The 23,193-nt window shown below is 42.2% G+C and overlaps 1 protein-coding gene and 1 long non-coding RNA gene across 2 annotated transcripts; one reads left to right on the top strand and one right to left on the bottom strand.

Annotated features, from left to right (window-relative positions):
• Positions 1-1,586: 1,586 nt before the first annotated feature.
• LOC123048834 (uncharacterized) lies at positions 1,587-4,441 on the top strand. Its single transcript, XR_006423385.1, has 8 exons — positions 1,587-1,716; positions 1,830-1,975; positions 2,059-2,171; positions 2,507-2,605; positions 2,788-2,880; positions 2,976-3,051; positions 3,133-3,195; positions 3,379-4,441. It is a non-coding gene; the product is annotated as an uncharacterized lncRNA (long non-coding RNA).
• A 17,139-nt stretch (positions 4,442-21,580) lies between these two features.
• On the bottom strand, positions 21,581-22,861 carry LOC123048832 (BTB/POZ and MATH domain-containing protein 2). Its single transcript, XM_044471859.1, has one exon. The coding sequence runs from the start codon at positions 22,787-22,789 to the stop codon at positions 21,668-21,670; it is 1,122 nt and encodes a 373-aa protein (XP_044327794.1). The 5' UTR covers positions 22,790-22,861; the 3' UTR covers positions 21,581-21,667.
• Between the last annotated feature and the right edge of the window lie 332 nt (positions 22,862-23,193).

Below are 23,193 nucleotides of genomic sequence, written 5' to 3'. Positions count from 1 at the left end.
CCGTCATGCTGATGGAACTCTCCCTCGGCCTCAACTGGATCAAGAGTACGAGGGACGTCATCGAGCCGAACGTGTGCAGATCGCGGAGGTGCCGTACTTTCGGTACTAGGATCGGTCGGATCGTGAAGACGTACGACTACATCAACTGCGTTGTCATAACACTTCCGCTTACGGTCTACGAGGGTACGTGGATTACACTTTCCCCTCTCGTTGCTATGCATCACCATGATCTTGTGTGTGCGTAGGAATTTTTTTGAAATTACTACGTTCCTCAACAGTGGCATCCGAGCCAGGTCTATGCGTAGATGTTATATGCACGAGTAGAACACATGTGAGTTGTGGGCGATAATAGTCATACTGCTTACCAGCATGTCATAATTTGATTCGGCAGTATTGTTGGATGAAGCGGCCCGGACCGACATTGCGCGTACACTTACGCGAGACTGGTTCTACCGACGTGCTTCGCACACAGGTGGCTGGCGGGTATCAGTTTCTCCAACTTTAGTTGAATCGAGTGTGGCTAGGCCCGGTCCTTGTTGAAGGTTAAAACAGCACATACTTGACGAAAAATCGTTGTGGTTTTGATGCGTAGGTAAGAACGGTTCTTGCACAGCCCGTAGCAGCCACGTAAAACTTGCAACAACAAATTAGAGGACGTCTAACTTGTTTTTGCCGGGCTTGTTGTGATGTGATAAGGTCAAGACGTGATGAGATATAAGTTGTTGTATGATATGATCATGTTTTGTTGAAGTTATCGGCAACTGGCAGAAGCCTTATGGTTGTCTCTTTATTGCATAAGATGCAAGTGCCAAATAATTGCTTTACTTTATCGCTATGCGATAGCAATAGTTGCAAGAGCAATAGTTGGCGAGACGACACGTTGATAGAGATCAAGATGATGGAGATCATGGTGTCATGCCGGTGATGATAGAGATCATGACGGTACTTTGGAGATGGAGATCAAAGGCGCAAGATGATCATGGCCATATCATGTCACATATTTTGATTGCATCTGATGTTTATCCTTTATGCATCTTATTTTGCTTAGTTCGGCAGTAGCATTATAAGATGATCTCTCACTAAATTTCAAGGTATAAGTGTTCTCCCTGAGTATGCACCGTTGCGACAGTTCGTCGTGCCGAGACACCACGTGATAATCGGGTCTGATAAGCTCTACGTTCACATACAACGGGTGCAAGCCAGTTTTGCACACGCGGAATACTCGGGTTAAACTTGACGAGCCTAGCATATGCAGATATGGCCTCGGAACACTGGAGACCAAAAGGTCGAGCGTGAATCATATAGTAGATATGATCAACATAGTGATGTTCACCATTGAAAACTACTCCATCTCACGTGATGATCGGACATGTTTTAGTTGATTTGGATCACGTGATCATTTAGATGACTAGAGGGATGTCTATCTAAGTGAGAGTTCTTAAGTAATATAATTAATTGAACTTTAATTTATCATGAACTTAGTCCTGACACTACAACAAACACCCCCATATACCAACACATATCTAGCAACGAACTATAGCATGTGTTATCGTTGGGTTAACCCTCCCACCTTCCCACGAGCCACGAAGGCTTCTGACCTCTATCCACCACCACCACCTCCTCCACCCAATACGCATCTAAGGATGAAAGGAAGAAAAATCCTCTCCGCCAGCTCTCTCCCCGATTCCTCTCTCTCTCCGCCATCACTGATTCCAGGTAAGTCCGGCGCTCCCCTGCACTGCTGATCCCTGGTTAGGATCCCTCTTACTGTTCTCCTCTAACCCGCCGCCTCCGCGACGCCCTTCGCACCCCTGCCCACGCCCCCGCAGAAACCCTAGTCACCATGGGTCGCTGGCGCAGCTTTGGCGCCTCCAGTTTGTCGGCCCGCCACCCCGCGTCTCTGCACGAACGGCTATCAATCAAGCTCGACGGTCTGCGCTGCCTCGGTTACCTCAACTCCGACGCCGACGGTTCAGTAAGGCACTGATCCCCTCTGCTCTTACCCTCACTGGTGTTTGGTGTGGCTTGGCCATGATGCCAGGGCTGTTTCTTTTCCAGCAATCTCGACAATGATCTATGCTACCTTGATCACTCGCCTGACCTATTGCATCCATGCCGCTCCATGTTCTGAGTTCTCCACTGCAATTGTGTGCGCACTGAAATACCAGGATGTAAGTACTTCTTATGTATCCTAATGTATTCTGTAACTTCTGTTTTTTGCTAATTTATGACGGCTTTTTGCTAATAACAGCTTGATGACATGGCACACACGTTCTGATATATTCTGTAACTTCTGTATTTTTTCTGAGATTGTATTCTGTAACTTCTTCACTATGCTTGGTACATAAATTTTTATCTTTTATATTTACGCCACAAAACTCTGCAGCTCTAAGTAATACTAATAGTGCCTTAGAATTTTGATAGCTTTTATTTGGGACTGATTGCCAGTATACAATTTTTTTTGCTTCTTTGCACCGTTATCTTATTTGAGTTTCCTAACATACAGGAAAACCCGGATTTGTTATCTTCAGTTTATAGTTGAGACTTCATTTATGCTGAGTACGCTGTAGCAGCTGGACATCGTCATCGCTCAAATGTGTGGCAGGTGCCCATATGTGTGGTTTGTTATTAACTGCATTGTTATTAGCTGGTTGGTCTTAGTTCTGAAAGGCATCCTCCTTCCAGAGCCAAATTTCTTTTATTTTAGAAGAAAAAAATATTTAGTCAATATGCATGTAAATCTTGATCCCGACATCTTCATTTCACCTTAATATTGTGCTTTCACAGTTACATATGCAAGCTGGGTTTTTTTTATCTGTTCAATTGCAAAGGAGAACTCACATTGTGAATTCTTGTGACGACTCCCTGGATACTACCCTAGTATGTCCTTGCTTACAAGTGATGATATTTCCAAAGATCTAAATATTGACTTGCACTTCTCATGAATAAAACGTGACTGATTTTATCTTCTACAGTGCATGCTTTCCACGATGTACTGATGTCATTGACGTGCCTTTTGTGGTGAGAAGATTACACAAATCTGGATCTGAGGTCTATTGGATTCTGCTCGAGAGTGTTATCCTACCTAACCCATATTTTTCGTTCAAAACTAAAATACTTTTAATATATCAGATGAGAAAGGAACTAGGGATTGCAGATGATGTTAAGGTGGTCATTTTCTACTTTTGAGGACAGGTGGGATATTAACTAAGATGGGCATTCTGTTTTCTTATGTGTGGATGGTTTACTTCTTTTTTAGTGTAACTGATGGCAGCTAATTGCATGTCTCTGAACTTGCTTCATGCAATTCTCTTGATTTTAACTTCAAGAACATCTGATTTCCTGAATTCTGTGTGCTTATTTGCATTTTTTGACCAGCCGTCTACCAATCGTCGCCCGATCTGAAGCTGCACAAAAGATGCGCCACCATATAGATAAGCTTCTCTTGCCCTACATTGACATGTTTTCCCCTGGTTTAGTGAATGTGAAACAAGAATTGAACTTGACGCCACTGAAAGTTAAATTAAATATATCCATCTAGCATAATCATGAGCATCAAGTGTTCAAGAAAAAAAATATGATTATATGTAATTTCTATTTTTTGCCATCCTATACCAATGATCAATGTTGTAATAAGCTTACTGTGCAGTTTTAAATTTATAACAGACTATACACATGTTTTTGTTTTCAAATAACTATGATAGAAATCAGTGTCCAGTACGTGGTTCCACAAAGGCAAGGTTATACTGTTCTGCACTTACTATGATAGAAATGATCTAAATCTCTAAATAACAATGAGTGTGCATAGTATTTAGCGTGACAGGTACAGAACCATAAAAACAGATGAATTGCCAAAATGATAGTAGTACAAATCATCGGTGAAGTTATTCTGATTTAGCAAATCAAACTTACCTGAATATGCAATTCGCAAGACTAGATGTCAAGCCAACAACATGCTCTTCTACTTCTATGTAATGGGACCAACCTAGCTTGGTAACCTTTCTAATGCTACATTAGAAATATATGATCAGTTGATCTGGCCACTCAAAAATGTCAAAAGTAATTGTCATGCAGCTAGATTAGTTATTGCAATGCCTTCAGCCTTTGTATGTTCCCCCTCTTTTTTTAATTGTGTTGTATATTGGCCAGATTTTTTTTCTTTCTGTAATGGTACGTTACTCATGTCAGTTTTTATTTGATGTAGATTGCCAAGATAAATAGATGATGCATGGCTAAGTGGTTTCTAGCAAGGCGGAGAATGGGACTACCACCAAGATAGTTTTACGTTTATTTTTTAGAATGCCATTTTCATGGTCATTGTATAGAAATGATGTGATGTCATTTTCAGGGTCAATGTAAGGAAAATCATGTGTTTACTCTTTGGATTTTGTTCCATGTAATGCAACCAATCAGATTCAATATATGAGCTATTCCTATTTACTGATTTGTTACTCTTGTGCACCATCACTATTAATCCAATAATTGTTGTGGTAATATATAAAATATTGGTAATTGTTCATGCTATGCATTAGCGCTTGCAATAATATGTTTATGTCCATCCCAAACTAGTTCTGGTTAACCAGCAACGCATTGCAACACTTATTCACGTTGATTACCAACGCAATTATATGTGTTGTTGTAGGCCGTTGCAACGCCACCAACGACAACGCATATACATCCGTTGTTGTAGACCTCAGCAACGCTTATATGGACATTCAACAACACATCGATGCGTTGCTAAAGGTGGGTTCTTGTTGTAGTGTGATAGTATTTGCATATCTATGTTGTAGATCAATAGCTCGCGATGTAGTTTCCCGTTTATTTTTGATATGTTCCTAGAGAAAAATAAGTTGAAAAATGTTAGTAGCAATGATGCGGACTAGCTCCGTGATCTGAGGATTATCCTCATTGCTGCACAGAAGTATTATGTCCTTGATGCACCGTAGGTGACAGACCTATTGCAGAAGCAGATGCAGATGTTATGAACGTTTGACAATGCTCAGTATGATGACTTGATAGTTTAGTGCACCATGCTTTACGGCATAGAACCGGGACTTCAAAAATGTTTTGAACGACATGGAGCATATGAGATGTTCCAAGAGTTGAAATTGGTATTTCATACTCATGCCCGTGTCGAGAGGTATGAGACCTCTGACAGTACTTTGCCTACAAGATGGAGGAGACTAGCTCAACCAGTGAGCATGTGCTCAGATTGTCTGGGTACTACAATTGCTTGAATCAAGTGGGAGTTAATCTTCTAGATAAGATAGTAATTGACAAAGTTCTCTAGTCACTATCACCAAGTTAGTAGAACTTCATGATGAACTATAATATGCAAGGGATGACGAAAGTAATTCCCGAGCTCTTCGCGATGCTGAAATTGGCGAAGGTAGAAATCAAGAAAGAGCATCAAGTGTTGATGGTTACCAAGACCACTAGTTTCAAGAAAAGGGCAAAGGGATAGAAAGGGAACTTCGATAAGAATGACAAGCAAGTTGTCACTTCCATGAAGAAGCCCAAAGCTAGACCCAAGCCTGAAACTGAGTGCTTCTACTGCAAAGGAAATGGTAACTGGAAGTGGAACTGCCCTAGATACTTGGCGGATAAGAAGGATGGCAAAGTAAATAAAGGTATATTGGATATACATGTAATTGATGTGTACTTTACTAGTGTTTATAGCAACCCCTCGGTATTTGATACTGGTTCAGTTGCTAAGAGTAGTAACTCGAAACGGGAGTTGCAAAATAAACAGAGACTAGTTAAGGGCGAGGTGATGATGTGTGTTGGAAGTGATTCCAAGGTTGATAAGATCACCATCGCACACTCCCTTTACCTTCGGGATTAGTGTTGAACCTAAAATAAATGTTATTTGGTGTTTGTATTGAGCATAATATGACTGGATCATGTTTATAGCAATACGGTTATTCATTTAAGTCAAAGAATAATTGTTATTCTGTTTACGTGAATAAAACCTTCTGTGGTCATACACCCAAGGTGAATGGTTTATTGAATCTCGATCGTAGTGATACACATATTCATAATATTGAAGCCAAAAGATGCGAAGTTAATAATGATAGTGCAACTTATTTGTGGCACTGCCGTTTAGGTCATATTGATGTAAAGCGCATGAAGAAAATCCATGCTGATGGGCTTTTGGAATCACTTGATTATGAATCAGTTGATGCTTGCGAACCATGCCTCATGGGCAAGATGACTAAGACTCCGGTCTCCGGAACAATGGAGCGAGCAACAAACTTGTTGGAAATAATACATACTGATGTATGCAGTCCGATGAGTGTTGAGGCTCGCGGCGGGTATCGTTATTTTCTGACCTTCACAGATGATTTGAGCAGATATGGGTATATCTACTTGATGAAACATAAGTCTGAAACATTTGAAAAGTTCAAAGAATTTCAGAGTGAAGTGGAAAATCATTGTAATAAGAAAATAAAGTTTCTACAATCTGATCGTGGAGGAGAATATTTGAGTTACGAGTTTGGTCTTCATTTGAAACAATGCGGAATAGTTTCGCAACTCACGCCACCCGGAACACCACAGCGTAATGGTGTGTCCGAACATCATAACCATACTTTATTGGATATAGTGCAATCTATGATGTCTCTTACCGATTTACCACTATCGTTTTTGGGGTTATGCATTAGAGACAACTACATTCACGTTAAATAGGGCACCATCTAAATCCGTTGAGATGACACCGTATGAACTATGGTTTGGCAAGAAACCTAAGCTGTCATTTCTTAAAGTTTGGGGTTGCGATGCTTATGTGAAAAAAAAGTTTCAAACTGATAAGCTCGAACCCAAATCGGAGAAATGCGTCTTCATAGGATACCCAAAGGAAACTGTTGGGTACACCTTCTATCACAGATCCAAAGGCAAGATATTCGTTGCTAAGAATGGATCCTTTCTAGAGAAGGAGTTTCTCTCGAAAGAAGTGAGTGGGAGGAAAGTAGAACTTGATGAGGTAATTGTACCTTCTCCCGAATTGGAAAGTATTTCTTCACTGAAATCAGTTCAAGTGATGCTTACACCAATTAGTGAGGAAGTTAATGATGACGATCATGAAGCTTCGGATCAAGTTACTACCAAACCTCGTAGGTCAACCAGAGTACATTCCGCACCAGAGTAGTACGGTAATCCTATTCTGGAGTTCATGTTACTTGACCATGACGAACCTACAAACTATGAGGAAGCGATGATGAGCCCAGATTCCGCGAAATGGCTTGAAGCCATGAAATCTAAGATAGGATCCATGTATGAAAACAAAGTATGGACTTTGGTGGAATTGCCCGTTAATCGGCAAGCCATTGAGAATAAATGGATATTCAAGAGGAAGACGGATGCTGATGTTAGGTGTTACTATCTACAAAGCTCGACTTGTCGTGAAAGGTTTTTGACAAGTTCAAGGTGTTGACTACGATGAGTTTTTCTCACTCATAGCGATGCTTAAGTCTGTCCGAATCATGTTAGCAATTGCCGCATTTTATGAAATCTAGCAAATGGATGTGAAAACTGCATTCCTTAATGGATTTCTTAAAGAAGAGTTGTATATGATACAACCAGAAGGTTTTGTCAATCCTAAAGGCGCTAACAAAAATATGCAAGCTCCAGCGATCCATCTATGGACTGGTGCAAGCATCTCGGAGTTGAAATATAGGCTTTGATAAGTTGATCAAAGCATATAGTTTTATACGGACTTGCGGTGAAGTCTGTATTTACAAGAAAGTGAGTGGGAGCATTACAGCCTTTCCGATAAGTATATGTGAATGACATATTGTTGATCGGAAATGATGTAGAATTTTCTGGAAAGCATAAAGGAGTGTTTGAAAGGAATTTTTCAAAGAAAGACCTCGGTGAAGCTGCTTACATATTGAGCATCAAGATCTATAGAGATAGATCAAGGCGTTGCTAATTTTTTTCAATGAGTACATACCTTGACAAGTTTTTTGAAGTAGTTCAAAATAGAACAGTCAAAGAAAGAGTTCTTGACTGTGTTGCAACGTGTGAAGTTGAGTAAAGACTCAAAATCCGACGACGGAAGAAAATAGAAAGAGAATGAAAAGTCATTCCCTATGCCTCAGTCATAGGTTCTATAAAGTATGCTATGTTGTGTACCAGACATATTGTGTACCTCACCATGAGTTTGGCAAGAGGGTACAATAGTGATCCAGGAGTGGATCACTAGACAGCGGTCAAAATTATCCTTAGTGGAATAAGGACATGTTTCTCGATTATGGAGGTGAGAAAAGGTTCGTCGTAAAGGGTTACGTCGATGCAAGTTTTGACACTGATCCAGATGACTCTAAGTCTCAATCTGGATACATATTGAAAGTGGGAGAAATTAGCTAGAGTAGCTCCGTGTAGAGCATTGTTGACATAGAAATTTGCAAAATACATACGGATCTGAATATGGCAGACCCATTGACTAAACTTCTCTCACAAGCAAAACATGATCACACCTTAGTACTCTTTGGGTGTTAATCACATGGCGATGTGAACTAAGATTACTGACTCTAGTAAACCCTTTGAGTGTTAGTCACATGGCGATGTGAACTATGGGCGTTAATCATATGGTGATGTGAACTATTGGTGTTAACACATGGCGATGTGAACTAGATTATTGACTCTAGTGCAAGTGGGAGACGGAAGGAAATATGCCCTAGAGGCAATAATAAAGTTATTATTTATTTCCTTATTTCATGATAAATGTTTATTATTCATGCTAGAATTGTATTAACCGGAAACTTAGTACATGTGTGAGTACATAGACAAAACAAAGTGTCCCTAGTATGCCTCTACTTGACTAGCTCGTTTATCAAAGATGGTTATGTTTCCTAACCATAGACATGTGTTGTCATTTGATGAACAGGATCACATCATTAGGAGAATGATGTGATGGACAAGACCCATTCGTTAGCTTAGCATTATGATCGTTACAGTTTCATTGCTACTGCTTTCTTCATGACTTATACATGTTCCTCAGACTATGAGATTATGCAACTCCCGAATACCGGAGGAACACCTTGAGTGCTATCAAACATCACAACGTAACTGGGTGATTATAAAGATGCTCTACAGGTGTCTCCGATGGTGTTTGTTGAGTTGGCACAGATCGAGATTAGGATTTGTCACTCCGTGTATTGGAGAGGTTTCTCTGGGCCCTCTCGGTAATACACATCACTATAAGCCTTGCAAGCATTGTGAATAATGAGTCAGTTGCGAGATGATGCATTACGGAATGAGTAAAGAGACTTGCCGGTAACGAGATTGAACTAGGTATGAGAATACCGACGATCGAATTTCTGGCAAGTAACATACTGATGACAAAGGCAACAGCGTGTGTTGTTATGCGGTTTGACCGATAAAGATCTTCGTAGAATTTGTAGGAGCCAATATGAGCATCCAGGTTCCACTATTGGTTATTGACCGGAGATGTGTCTCGGTCATGTCTACATAGTTCTCGAATCCGTAGGGTCCGCACGCTTAACGTTCGATGACGATTTGTATTATGAGTTATGTGATTTGATGACCGAAGTTTGTTCGGAGTCCTGGATGAGATCGGGGACATGACGAGGAGTCTCGAAATGGTCGAGAGGTAAAGATCGATATATTGGAAGGCTATATTCGGACATCGGAAAGGTTCTGAATGATTCGGGTATTTTTCGGAGTATCGGAGGGTTACGGGAATTCGTCGGAGAAGTATTGGGCCTTATTGGGCCATACGGGAATAGAGGAGGCAAGCCAAAGGGAAGGAGGCGCCCCCCATGGGTCCGAATTGGACTAGGGGAAAGGGGCAGCGCCCCCCCCCCCCCTTGCCCTTTCATACTCGCTCTCTCTTTCCCTCTTTCTTCTCTGCTACCCCGGAAAGGAAAAGGGGAATCCTACTAGGACTTGGGAGTCCTAGTAGGACTCCCCACACTTGGCGCGCCCCCTCTAGGTCCGGCCTCCTCCTCCTCCCTCCTTTATATACGTGGGCAGGGGACACCCCAAAGGAGAACAGACAATCTCTTAGCCGTGTGCGGTGCCCCCCTCCACAGTTACACACCTCGGTCATATCGTTGTAGTGCTTAGGCGAAGCCCTGCGTCGGTAACTTCATCATCACCGTCGCCACACCGTCGTGCTGACGAAACTCTCCCTCGGCCTCAACTGGATCAAGATTACGAGGGACGTCATCGAGCCGAACGTGTGCAGACCGCGGAGGTGCCGTACTTTCGGTACTAGGATCGGTCGGATCGTGAAGACGTACGACTACATCAACCGCGTTGTCATAAGCTTCCGCTTACGGTCATCCCCTCTCGTTGCTATCCATCACCATGATCTTGCGTGTGCGTAGGATTTTTTTTTTTTGAAATTACTACGTTCCCCAACACCCCCTGGGTCCGAATTGGACTAGGGGAAGGGGGCGGCGCCCCCCTTTCCTTCCCTTCTCCCTCTCCCTTCCTTCTTCCCCCTTGCTGAGGTGGAATCCTACTAGGACTTGGAGTCCTAGTAGGACTCCCCTCTCCTGGCGCGCCAACAGGGCCGGCCGGCCTCCCCCTCCTCTCCTTTATATATGGGAGCAGGGGGTACCCTTGAACACACAAGATCAATTGTCTTAGCCGTGTGCGGTGCCCCCCTCCACAGTTACACACCTCGGTCATATCATTGTAGTGCTTAGGCGAAGCCCTACGCCGGTAACTTCATCATCACCGTCGCCATGCCTTCATGCTGATGGAACTCTCCCTCGCCCTCAACTGGATCAAGAGTTCGAGGGACGTCATCGAGCTGAACGTGTGCTGAACGCGGAGGTGTCGTACGTTCGGTGCTTGGATCGGTTGGATTGCGAAGATGTTCGACTACATCAACCGCATTACTAAACGCTTCCGCTTTCGGTCTACGAGGGTACGTGAACACACTCTCCCCGCTCGTTGCTATGCATCTCCTAGATATATCTTGCGTGATCGTAGGTAATTTTTTTGAAATACTGCGTTCCCCAACAGGTGTTAGTGTCTTTCACACGATTCCAACGAGTCCAAAAACGTCAAAAATCAGAGTTCATCTGAAGAAATTACGAGCAATATACCGAATGAGGCCTCAACGTTCGACGGTTGTCGGTACGACCATGTCTGGTCGTACCAGTGGTCGTACCAGGTGCAGACATGCCTGAAAGTTGTCCTTTGAAACGAGATTCTTCACCGATTTCGTCCCAATTTGTTCCCTCATGATCCTTGGTTGAAAAGGAAGGGTTTGGGAGAGGATTTGACTCATCTTGATCCCTTAGATCAAAGGAGAGAACCTACATCTATGAAGGAGGCTTGGGGAAAACACTTATGAATACATCTCCAAACCTAGCCGCCATCGTCATCATTCATTCATCCAAGATCGATCTTCATCACCTCCATTGTTGACCCAACTCCACCTCCATAGAAGAAGGGACAAGATCAAGAGAAAGAAGAGGAGGCTCCGCCGGCGCCATCTCCATCGCGTCACCTCCATCGGAGTCGCCCCCTTCTCCACCATTGCCGGCACCATTGCCGCCAACATCGCCATGCCTTCTCCCTTCACCGGCTTGTAACCTTGACCCTCTCTTTTATGTTGTTCGTTTACATGTTTGACTAGTCGCATTAGTTCTCGGGAATATGGATGAACTCTATATGATTAATTTATGTGATATGTTATCTTCTTGTTCATGTTAGAGTTAGTAGCCTTTGCGAAGGTTAAGAGGATGCCTCACTCGCATTATCTCCATGATTGTTTGTGAAGTATACTACTGTCGCTGCTCTGCATTAGGATGTTGAGGTAATTCGAGGTGATAGTAAAAGCCTCTTTCTTTGCGTGTTGCAGTTGGTAGGGGAGTAACTCGGAAACTCAATCTGACTGCGTTAATAGGGAAACCCTTAATTAACCTAGTGATGACCGGCATGGGAAAACTACAGTTGGTGGCATATGTGGTATGAAGTCTACCTAGAGTAGAACATATTCTGTACCAGGAACTGTCCACTTATGCACATGAAGAGTGGATGAGAGAAACAATAGTTCATATTAGTAGTGATGATTTCGGAACCCTCGAGAACGTTATACTGTTGAAGCACCGTCATCATTTTCCCTAGCAACCGATAGAGTAGACGATTTTCATACTCCGGTTTGGGTATGTACAGAACTGCGTAAGTGGCAACATAGTTGTGGGGTTTGTGATGCCTTCTTATTCGCTCCTTGTGAGATCGACAAACCTTACTTACTGTGGAAGTGCTACAAAGCCCTATGCACTTACAGGACATCTAGCATTTTCTCGCGCCGTTGCTAGGGAACATAGTGCTTGGTCATTGCTTACCTACTCGCATATAGTTTATTTTGTTCGTTGTTATTATCTTACCGTTTTTTCTTTAAACCCCCCAAAATAAAAATTACTAATAATGCCTTATGAGATTTCTCTCAATGAATAGACGAAATCTGCGATGGAGGACAAAAGAGACACAAGCCCACCATTGGCTATCAATGATGAGAACATAGAAGAATTGCTCCAAATATTGGACAAGTGGTCATTGCTAATACGCGAAGAATATCCAATCACTTGTGATGTTTGTAGAACCGAAGGGCATTTCACTTATAAATGTAAGTACAATTATGATTCAGTACTTGTCAAGAGGAGCCGCCACCACCTTGACGACTATTGGTGTTGTAGTAGTAGGGGCGCCTAGAATTGCCCTAGTTTTGGATGTTGTAGCCTCCGCCATAGTCATCATTGATACGTCTCCAACGTATCTATAATTTTTGATTGTTCCATGCTATTATATTATCTGTTTTGGATGTTTAATGGGCTTTAATATGCTCTTTTATATTATTTTTGGGACTAACCTATTAACCGAAGGCCCAGTGCAAATTGTTGTTTTTTGCCTATTTTCAGTGTTTTGCAGAAAAGGAATATCAAACGGAATCCAAACGGAACGAAACCTTCGCGAGGATCTTTCTTGGAACAAATGCAATCCAGGAGACTTGGAGTGGAAGTCAAGGAAGCAACGAGGCGGCCACGAGGCAGGAGGGCGCGCCCCCCACCCTCATGGGCCCCTCGTAGCTCCACCGACCTACTTCTTTCGCCTATATATACTCTTATACCCTGAAAACATCCAGGGGAGCCACGAAACCACCTTTCCACCGTCGCAACCTTCTGTACCCGTGAGATCCCATCTTGGGGCCTTTTCCGGCGATTTGCCGGAGGGGGACTCGATCACGGAGGGCTTCAACATCAATACCATAGCCTCTCCGATGATGTGTGAGTAGTTTATCACAGACCTTCGGGTCCATAGTTATTAGCTAGATGGCTTCTTCTCTCTCTTTGGTTCTCAATACAAAGTTCACCTCGATTTTCTTGGAGATCTATTCGATGTAATACTTTTTGCGGTGTGTTTGCCAAGATCCGATGAATTGTGGGTTTATGATCAAGATTATCTATGAACAATATTTGATTCTTCTTTGAATTCTTATATGCATGATTTAATATCTTTGCAAGTCTCTTCGAATTATCGGTTTAGTTTGGCCTACTAGATTGATCTTTCTTGCAATGGGAGAAGTGCTTAGTTTTGGGTTCAATCTTACGGTGCTCGATCCCAGTGACAGAAAGGGAACCGACACGTATTGTATTGTTGCCATCGAGGATAAAAATATGGGGTTTATATCATATTGCATGAGTTTATCCCTCTACATCATGTCATCTTGCCTAATGCGTTACTCTGTTCTTATGAACTTAATACTCTAGATGCATGCTGGATAGCGGTCGATATGTGGAGTAATAGTAGTAGATGCAGAATCGTTTCGGTCTACTTGACACGCACGCGATGCCTATGTTCATGATCATGCCTAGATATTCTCATAACTATGCGTTTTTCTATCAATTGCTCGGTAGTAATTTGTTCACCCACCATAATACATGCTATCTTGAGAGAAGCCACTAGTGAAACCTATGGCCCCCGAGTCTACTTTACATCATATTAGTTTCCCATCAACTAGCTATTTCTGTCGCCGTTTATTTTGCAATCTATCCAACAAAAATACCAGAAATATTTATCTTATTATCTTTATCAGATCTCACTTTTGCAAGTGGCCATGAAGGATTGCCAACCCCTTTATCGCGTTGGTTGCAAGGTTCTTGATTGTTTGTGCAGGTACTAGGCGATTTGCGTGTAGTCTCCTACTGGATTGATACCTTGGTTCTAAAAAACCGAGGGAAATACTTACGCTACTTTACTGCATCACCCTTTCCTCTTCAAGGGAAAACCAACACATGCTCAAGAGGTAGCAAGAAGGATTTCTGTCGCTGTTGCCGGGGAGATCTACGCTCAAGTCAAGACATACCAAGTACCCATCACAAACTCTTATCCCCCGCATTACAGTATTTGCCATTTGCCTCTCGTTTTCCTCTCCCCCACTTCACCTTTGCCGTTTTATTCGCCCTCTTTCGTTCGCTCCTTTTCGCTTGCTTCTTCTGTGCTTGTGTCTTGGATTGATTGTTTGTCACGATGGCTCAAGACAATACTAAATTGTGTGATTTTTCCAATACCAACAACGACGATTTTATTAGCACTCCGATTTCTCCTATTACCGATGCTGAATCTTGTGAAATTAATGCTGCTTTGTTGAATCTTGTCATGAAAGATCAATTTTCTGGCCTTCCTAGTGAAGATGCCGCTACCCATCTAAACAACTTTGTTGATTTGTGCGATATGCAAAAGAAGAAAGATGTGGACAATGACATTGTTAAATTGAAGCTATTTCCGTTGTCGCTTAGAGATCGTGCTAAAACTTGGTTCTCTTCTTTGCCTAAAAATAGTATTGATTCATCGAATAAGTGCAAAGATGCTTTTATCTCTAAGTATTTTCCTCCCGCTAAGATCATCTCTCTTAGAAATGATATTATGAATTTTAAGCAACTTGATCATGAGCATGTTGCACAAGCTTGGGAGAGGATGAAATTAATGATACATAATTGCCCTACTCATGGTTTGAATTTATGGATGATTATACAAAAAAATTATGCCGGATTGAATTTTGCTTCTAGAAATCTTTTAGATTCGGCCGCGGGAGGCACTTTTATGGAAATCACTTTAGGAGAAGCTACTAAACTCCTAGATAATATTATGGTTAATTATTCTCAATGGCACACCGAAAGATCCACTAGTAAAAAGGTTCATGCGATTGAAGAGATTAATGTTTTGAGTCGAAAGATGGATGAACTTACGAAATTGTTTGCTAATAAGAGTGTTTCTTCTGATCCTAATGATATGCCTTTGTCCACTTTGATTGAGAATAATAATGAATCTATGAATGTGAATTTTGTTGGTAGGAACAACTTTGGTAATAACGCGTATAGAGGAAACTTTAATTCTAGGCCGTTCCCTAGTAATTCCTCTAATAATTATGGTAATTCCTACAACAACTCTTATGGAAATTTTAATAAGATGCCCTCTGATTTTGAGACTAGTGTTAAATAATTTATGAATTCGCAAAAGAATTTCAATGCTTTGCTTGAAGAAAAATTGCCTAAGATTGATGAGTTGGCTAGGAACGTGGATAGAATTTCTCTTGATGTTGATTCTTTGAAACTTAGATCTATTCCACCTAAGCATGATATCAATGAGTCTCTCAAATCCATGATAATTTCCATTGATGAGTGCAAAGAAAGAACCGCTAGGATGCGTGCTAAAAAAGATTGTTTTGTGACAGCGTATTCTTCTAATTTTCATGATAATAATAATGAAGATATAAAAGTGATTGATGTGTCTCCTATTAAATCTTTGTTTTCCAATATGAATCTTGATAAAGATGGGACTGGAGATGAGTCAACTTTAGTTAAAAGGCGTCCCAATGATTCGGAGTTTTTAGATCTAGATGCAAAAATGTTGAAGAGGTCAAAACTTTCCATAGCAATGAACCCACTATTTTGGATTTCAAGGAATTTAATTATGATAATTGCTATTTGATAGATTGTATTTCCTTGTTGCAATCGTGTTAAATTCTCCTCATGCTTATGATCAAAATAAAGCTTTTACTAAACATATCGTTGATGCCTTAATGCAATCCTATGAAGAAAAGCTTGAATTAGAAGTTTCTATCCCTAGAAAACTTTATGATGAGTGGGAACCTACTATTAAAATTAAGATTAAAGATCATGAATGCTATGCTTTATGTTATTTGGGTGCTAGTGTTTCCACGATTCCAAAAACTTTGTGTGATGTGTTGGGTTTCCGTGAATTTGATGATTGTTCTTTAAATTTGCACCTTGCGGATTCCACCATTAAGGAACCTATGGGAAGGATTAATGATGTTCTTATTGTTCCAAATAGGAATTATGTGCCCTTATATTTCATTGTTCTTGATATATATTGCAATCATACATGTCCTATTATTCTTGGTAGACCTTTCCTTAGAACGATTGGTGCAATTATTGATATGAAAGAAGGAAATATTAGATTCCAGTTTCCATTAAGGAAAGGCATGGAACACTTTCCTAGAAATAAAATAAAATTACCTTATGAATTTATTATGAGAGTCGCTTATGGATTGCATACCAAAGATGACAATGCCTAGATCTATTCTTGTTTTTATGCCTAGCTAGGGGCGTTAAACGATAGCGCTTGTTGGGAGGCAACCCAATTTTATTTTTGTTCCTTGTTTTTTTGTTCCTGTTTAGTAATAAATAATTCATCTAGCCACTGTTTAGATGTGGTTTATGTTTTAATTAGTGTTTGTGCCAAGTAGAACCTTTGAGAAGACTTGGGTGAAGTCTTTGTGATCTTGCTGTAAAAAACAGAAACTTTGGCGCTCGACAGTAATTTGTTCACCCACCGTAATACATGCTATATTGAGAGAAGCCACTAGTGAAACCTATGGCCCCCGAGTCTACTTTACATCATATTAGTTTCCCGTCAACTAGATATTTCTGTCGCCGTTTATTTTGCAATCTTTACTTTTCAATCTATCCAACAAAAATACCAAAAATATTTATCTTATTATCTTTATCAGATCTCACTTTTGCAAGTGGCCGTGAAGGGATTGACAACCCCTTTATCGCGTTGGTTGTAAGGTTCTTGATTGTTTGTGCAGATACTAGGCGATTTGCGTCTAGTCTCCTACTGGATTGATACCCTGGTCCTCAAAAACTGAGAGAAATACTTACACTACTTTGCTGCATCACCCTTTCCTCTTAAAGGGAAAACCAACGCATGCTCAAGAGGTAGCAATCGTCGTGGCCGCCTCCATAGCCATTGTTGCCCTTGCCTTGATAGCCACCTCTGTGGCCTTGACCGCTGTCGTTATTGTAGCCTCCGCGATCACCACCTCCTTTGTAGCTGGACCGACTCCTTACCCCTTTGAAGGACCATCGTGAGCGTTCACCGACGAAGCAGCCATCACTCATCCTCTGAAACAGCTGTTCGTGCTAGTAGAAGCTAGTGACCATGGTGAACAGGTCATCGATGGTGAGAGGGTCGGTGCAGACTTCAAGAGTGGAGCGATGGCTGGTAGTCCATGTCCACCCCGACGATGATGAAGGAGATTAGTTCGTCACTGGAGGACATGTTTTCCGGCCGTAGCAAGCTCGTCAGCGAGTGACCTCATGGAGTGAAGTAGATGGCAGTAGACTGGGACCTCTTCTGCACATTGGCGAGGGAGATGCAGAGGTTGTTGACGGGTATGCTGGACTACAAAGAGAACATGCTTGTCACCATCGCCCATAGTGGATGTGATTTTTCATGGGAAGCAACCTGAACGAGCACTTCGTTGAAGAGGTTGCTGAGCAAGTACGCAAGCACCTGTTGATCTTGCCCAGATCACACACTCTGGGTTCTCGATGGCCGGGTCTTTGCCATTGGAATTTTTGGTGGTGATTGTTTTGCCGGCTAGGGATAGATTGATCTAGGTACCATACATGCCGGCAACTTTAATCCGCGTAGCACTTGGCAATACCTATTTAGCACTTCAGACGCCCCTTATAGGCCATTTTGCTAACGGGCGCCTAAAGCGCACACCCCTTTCAATGAGTGGGGCCGGCCCGCATATCTTTTCTCTGAGCTGGCTATCAATAATGAGAAGATACAGTAATTGCTCCAAATATTGGACAAGTGGTCATCGCTAATACACCAAGAATATCCAATCACTTGTGATGTTTGTAGAACCAAAGGGCATTTCTCTTATAAATGTAAGTACAATTATGATTTAGTACTTGCCAAGAGGAGCCCCGCCACCTTGACGACTATTGTTTTTGTAGTAGTAGGGGCTCCTAGAATTGCCCTAGTTTTGGTTGTTGTAGCCTCCACCATAGTCATCATCGTGGTCGCCTTCATAGCCACCGTCGCCCTGGCCTTGATAGCCACCTCTGTGGCCTTGACCGTTGTTGTTATTGTAGCCTCCGCGATCACCACCAACTTTGTTGCTGGACCGACTCCGTGCCCCTTTGAAGGACTATCGTGAGCGTTCGCCGACGAAACAGCCATCACCCCTCCCGTGAAAAAGTTGTTCGCGCTAGTAGAAGCTAGCGACCATGGCGAACAGGTCGTCGATGGTGAGAGGGTCGGTGCAGACGTCAAGAGTGGAGCGATGGCTGGTAGTCCATGTCCATCCCGATAATGATGAAGGAGATTAGTTCGTCAATGGGGGTGCATGTTTTCCGGCCGCAGCAAGCTCATCAGCAAGTGACCTCATGTGAGTGAAGTAGATGGCAGCGGACTGGGACCTCTTCTGCGTGTTGGCGAGGGAGATGCAGAGGTTGTTGATGGGTATGCTGGACTATGAAGAGAACATGCTCGTAACAACCGCCCATAGTGGATGTGATTTTCATGAGAAGCAACCTGAACGAGCACTTCGTTGAAGAGGTTGCTGAGCAAGTACCCAAGCACCTGCTGATCTTGCCCAGATCACACACTCTGGGTTCTCGATGACCGGGTCTTTGCCATTGGAATTTTTGGTGGTGATTGTTTTGCTGGCTAGGGATAGATTGATCTAGGTACCATACATGCCGACAACTTTAATCCGCCTAGCACTTGGCAATACCTATTTGGCACTTCAGGAACCGTGATTGTTTTGCTGGCTAGGGATAGATTGATCTAGGTACCACACATGCCGACAAATTTAATCCGCGTAGCACTTGGCAATATCGATTTGGCATTTCAGGAGCCCCTTATAGGCCATTTTGTTAACGGGCGCCTAAAGCACACACCCCTTTCAGCGAGTGGGGCCGGCCCACATATCTTTCTTTCTGAGTTTTTAAATCGCAAAAACAAAATAGTGAGTGATGGTATTCAAACCGCAAACCTCGAGTTTCAGTAGCAAAGGTTATTACCAAGTGGACTAGCGACCTGTTTGTAACTAGTTTGTTTTCTTATTTATCTTTAACGCTAAAAAACCACAACATTTTCTATTTTTTGTTTTTTTGTTTGCTTTTGGCCGGTTTTCTTCTCTTTTTTTCTTTTGCTTTTTTCTTTGTCTTTTCAGTTTCTCTTTCTTTTAAAAAAATTCACAAACTTTTCTTAGATTCATGTACTTTTCTAATTCACAGACTTCTTTTGAATCTCACGAACTTTCTTCAAATTTGTGAACCTTTTTTTCTATATTTTCATTTTTTATAATTCATGAACTTTTTCAGAAATGGATTTTTTTTTCAAAATTGATGTACTTTTTTCAACTTTAATGATTTTTTTTCAAATTCGATGAACTTTTTTCAAATTTGATGAACTTTTTTTAATTATTTTCAATTTTTATCAAATTCAATGGACTTTTTCAAATATGACAAACTTTTTTTCAAATTCAATGAACTTTTTCCAATTCTGATGATTTTGTTTTTAATCTTGATGAACTTTCTCAAATTTGATGAATTTTCTTTCAAATTTGATTAAATTTTTTGGGTTTGATGATTTTTTTTTTCAAATTCGATGAACTTTTTCCAGTTTATGAACTTATTTCGAAACTTCATGGACTTTTTTCAAATTCGTGAAGTTTTCTCAAATTCGTGAACTTCTTTCAATTTGTATGATCCTTTTATTTTATTTTTATATTTTTTCAAAATTTGTGGTTTTAAAAAAATCTTGAATTTCTTTTCAAATTGTACGCTTCTTTACATATAATAGTATATGTTAATGTTTTACTAGAAGATGGCTCAAATAGTGCTATTTCCTGATATTGGTCGTCAAGGTGAGCTTGGTATAGTGGTTATTGTGCCTGCATATTGTTGTTCTCAAGAGAAGTTCGAGTTTGATGATACGAATTTTTCTCCAGGTGTTTTCCCCTTGCTCTCTTTAGCAGGTACTGGGCCGGTCCGCAACGCGCCCCCTACGAGCGTCAGCACCTCCAATCGGCGCTTACAGCGTCAAATAGGAGCTGCCATAGCACTTGGGCACACCGTAGGATATAGTTGGTGCGCATGAGCACGCCTAAGTCATGTCGGGCCGGCCCATCGGCGGCTGATGTACCAACACACAGTGAACATGCCTAAAAAAGAAAGTGCGCTTCCGAGGATTCAAACCGCGGCCCTTCCACTAGAGTTGACGAGCGCTAGTGCCAACAAAACATTAACGAACTAACATAACAGTGCCACCCAAAAAATATCAAACACAGACATTTTTTTTGAAAAAAAAAGCAAATACTTGATACGCAAATATTTTCCAGATTTTTAATCAAAATTTTTAAAACTCAAACATATTTTGAAGAAAACAATATGTGAACAATTTATTGTAAATAGGATTTTTTTTAAAACAGAGCAATTTATTAAAATTTGAACATAGCTTGAAAACATATACAATTTTTGAATTTTTCAACCATTTTTTAGAATGGTAGCATTTTTTTGAAATTCCTGAACAATTTAGAAAATGCAACATTTTTTGAATTCATGAAAAAGAAATTAAACTGGGAACAATTTTTGAAAAATGTGAGCACTTTTGAAATTTCCAAAAAAATTCAGGAATTTGTTTTTTCCAAAATGCGAACAGTTTTTAAAAGACAACAACACTTTTTGAAAAAAAAATCAATATTTAAAGTTCTGAACAAGTCTTAAATTCTGGATTGTTTTTTGAATTCTGAAAAAAAACAGGAGAAAATAAGGAAAAAAAGAAACAAAAAAGTGAAAAAGAGAAAACAAAACAAATAAATGAGGGGATAAAAACCAGTAAAAGGGGGAAATGGTTCAGGAACCGTATAAAAGGTTCCCGAAAAGGGTAAAAACCAGCTTGAAAACCTTCTAGAAGATTCCCAAAACCGGGATTGCTGGAAGCCATAACTGGCTGGCCCAGCTAATTGCTCGATGGCCGACGTGCGTGCAAAATGCGTCATATAGGGGTTTTAATGTAAAATAGGTAACGTCCTGCAACTGAGACTTCGTTCAGCTCGGTCAATTGAGCCCTACTCGCTCTTTATGGGCTGGCGTTCAACAAAAATACTAATGGGACAATAATGGGTTTCAAAAATTAGGAAGGTACAACATGTGTTCTATTTGGGAAGAAATCAAACTATATGATACTACATACAATTATTTAGAAAAGAAATCAAATTACATGGGAGGAACATCCGAAAAAAATGCGACTCCTACACATTTTTTGCAAGCCAAAGATTAGGTCAAGTGCGTGGAGCAGCTGATAAAGTTTATATATAAAAGAAAAGAAAAAGAAGTTGGTACATTGCGCCGGCCAACTACAGCTCCAGCCGCACCATCTGCTTCAGGACGAGCTCCAACAGAGCAGAGGAGCAATCTGTTTTCATCTGCTCAAAACCATCGGTAGCCATGAGTGCTTTCAAGTTGCCGGGAAAAGATATGTACTGCATGCATGCTTCCCTCAGTTCGGGGCAACTATGCCGCTCGGCCAGCGCAAGGGTTGTCCCCACGGAGCTCATGCGGATTCGCCGGCGTAGCGCATCCGCGCATATCTGCTTCAGCTCCTCCAGCTTATACCTGTCCGCCGCAACGAGCAGCCGCTCAGCCATCGTGTCCGCCGTCTCTAGCTGGTTCATATCCGGCGTGCCGCTGTAGATGAACCAGAGCAGAGCCTTGCACACGTCGGCGTCCATGTCGTCGACGCGTAGCACAGTGGTAGCGCCCTCGCTGGCCGAGGCGAGCGAGAGATCCGCCTTGAAGACGGGGGATCGGGCCTCGAGCACCCGCCGGTGGACTGCCAACGTCTCGCCGCCGACCTCAATCAGCACGTCCGGTTTTTGGTTGTTCGAGACGAGTTCCGCGTGTAAGTCGAAATGTGGTGCCGCCGCCACGGCCTCAGGTTTTGGCGTGGCAGCCTCGGCGTGGTCGTCGGTGGGCATCCCAGCTGTGACGGTGACGTCGCACAGGACGGCGAGGCAGTCGTCCTTGACATAGAGATCCTTCTCCTCCTCCAGATTCTCATGTTTTACGAAGTCGGCCCAGCCCCAGGACCGATCGGTGGTATCCGAGAAGAGGCGCACCCCCGAGAATCTAGTCCACGATGGCTCCTCCCAGTCCACCTGGTTGAGTATACAAAACCGGAACTCCGCTATGGCGTCGCCGGTCTTGCTGTGGCTGGCATGGTTGAGGTAGAGAGAGATGGAGCCGTCATGTTCCTGCCAGTCGCCGTTCGGATAGCACTCGACACGCCAGTCGTGGCCGCCGACGCTGAACGTGCTCGAACTCATCTTCCAGCCCTTGGGCATCGTCCTCCTGGCCTGAGCGTACGTGTCAATCCGGAACACGTGTGACCCGGTCGCCTGCCTCACGCCGGCCGTCGAAGCGGAGAGCTGCCGCCGGCCGGCGCTGCGGAGGGCGGACAAAACCGCGGACATTGACATGGTGCCGGTGGCGGCGGGGGCGATGAAGGAGGAGCCGATCGTGGCTTGCAGGAGGAGGTCGGGTTTAGCCGGAGATCACGGGGGAATCACGGCGGAGTTCGTTAGTCCGTAAGATCAACCTGTAAAATCAGTGCCTGGGTTTAGCATTTTTGTAGACCACGGAGAATCACGGGTGTTTTACGGGGCCTCCTTCTAACAAATCTCTCTGCCCCTGATTTTCAGGGGATGCGGGCCCTTCGTCTCCTAATTCGCAATTCTATTGGTCCACCTCAACTCATCCGTGAAATCCGTTTTTTTTCATAGTAATACGTATCTCATTCATATCATAAAGAATAAAGTACAAGTCACGTAAAGACCGACATGACAGAACTGAAAAGATAGCAGAACATCTTTGAGCTTGACTT

The sequence above is a fragment of the Triticum aestivum genome, chromosome 2D, assembly GCF_018294505.1.
Source record: "Triticum aestivum cultivar Chinese Spring chromosome 2D, IWGSC CS RefSeq v2.1, whole genome shotgun sequence".
NCBI classification, from domain to species: domain Eukaryota; kingdom Viridiplantae; phylum Streptophyta; class Magnoliopsida; order Poales; family Poaceae; genus Triticum; species Triticum aestivum.
Note: the sequence above shows the minus strand (reverse complement) of the source record. Positions and strands in the feature narration are given on the sequence as shown.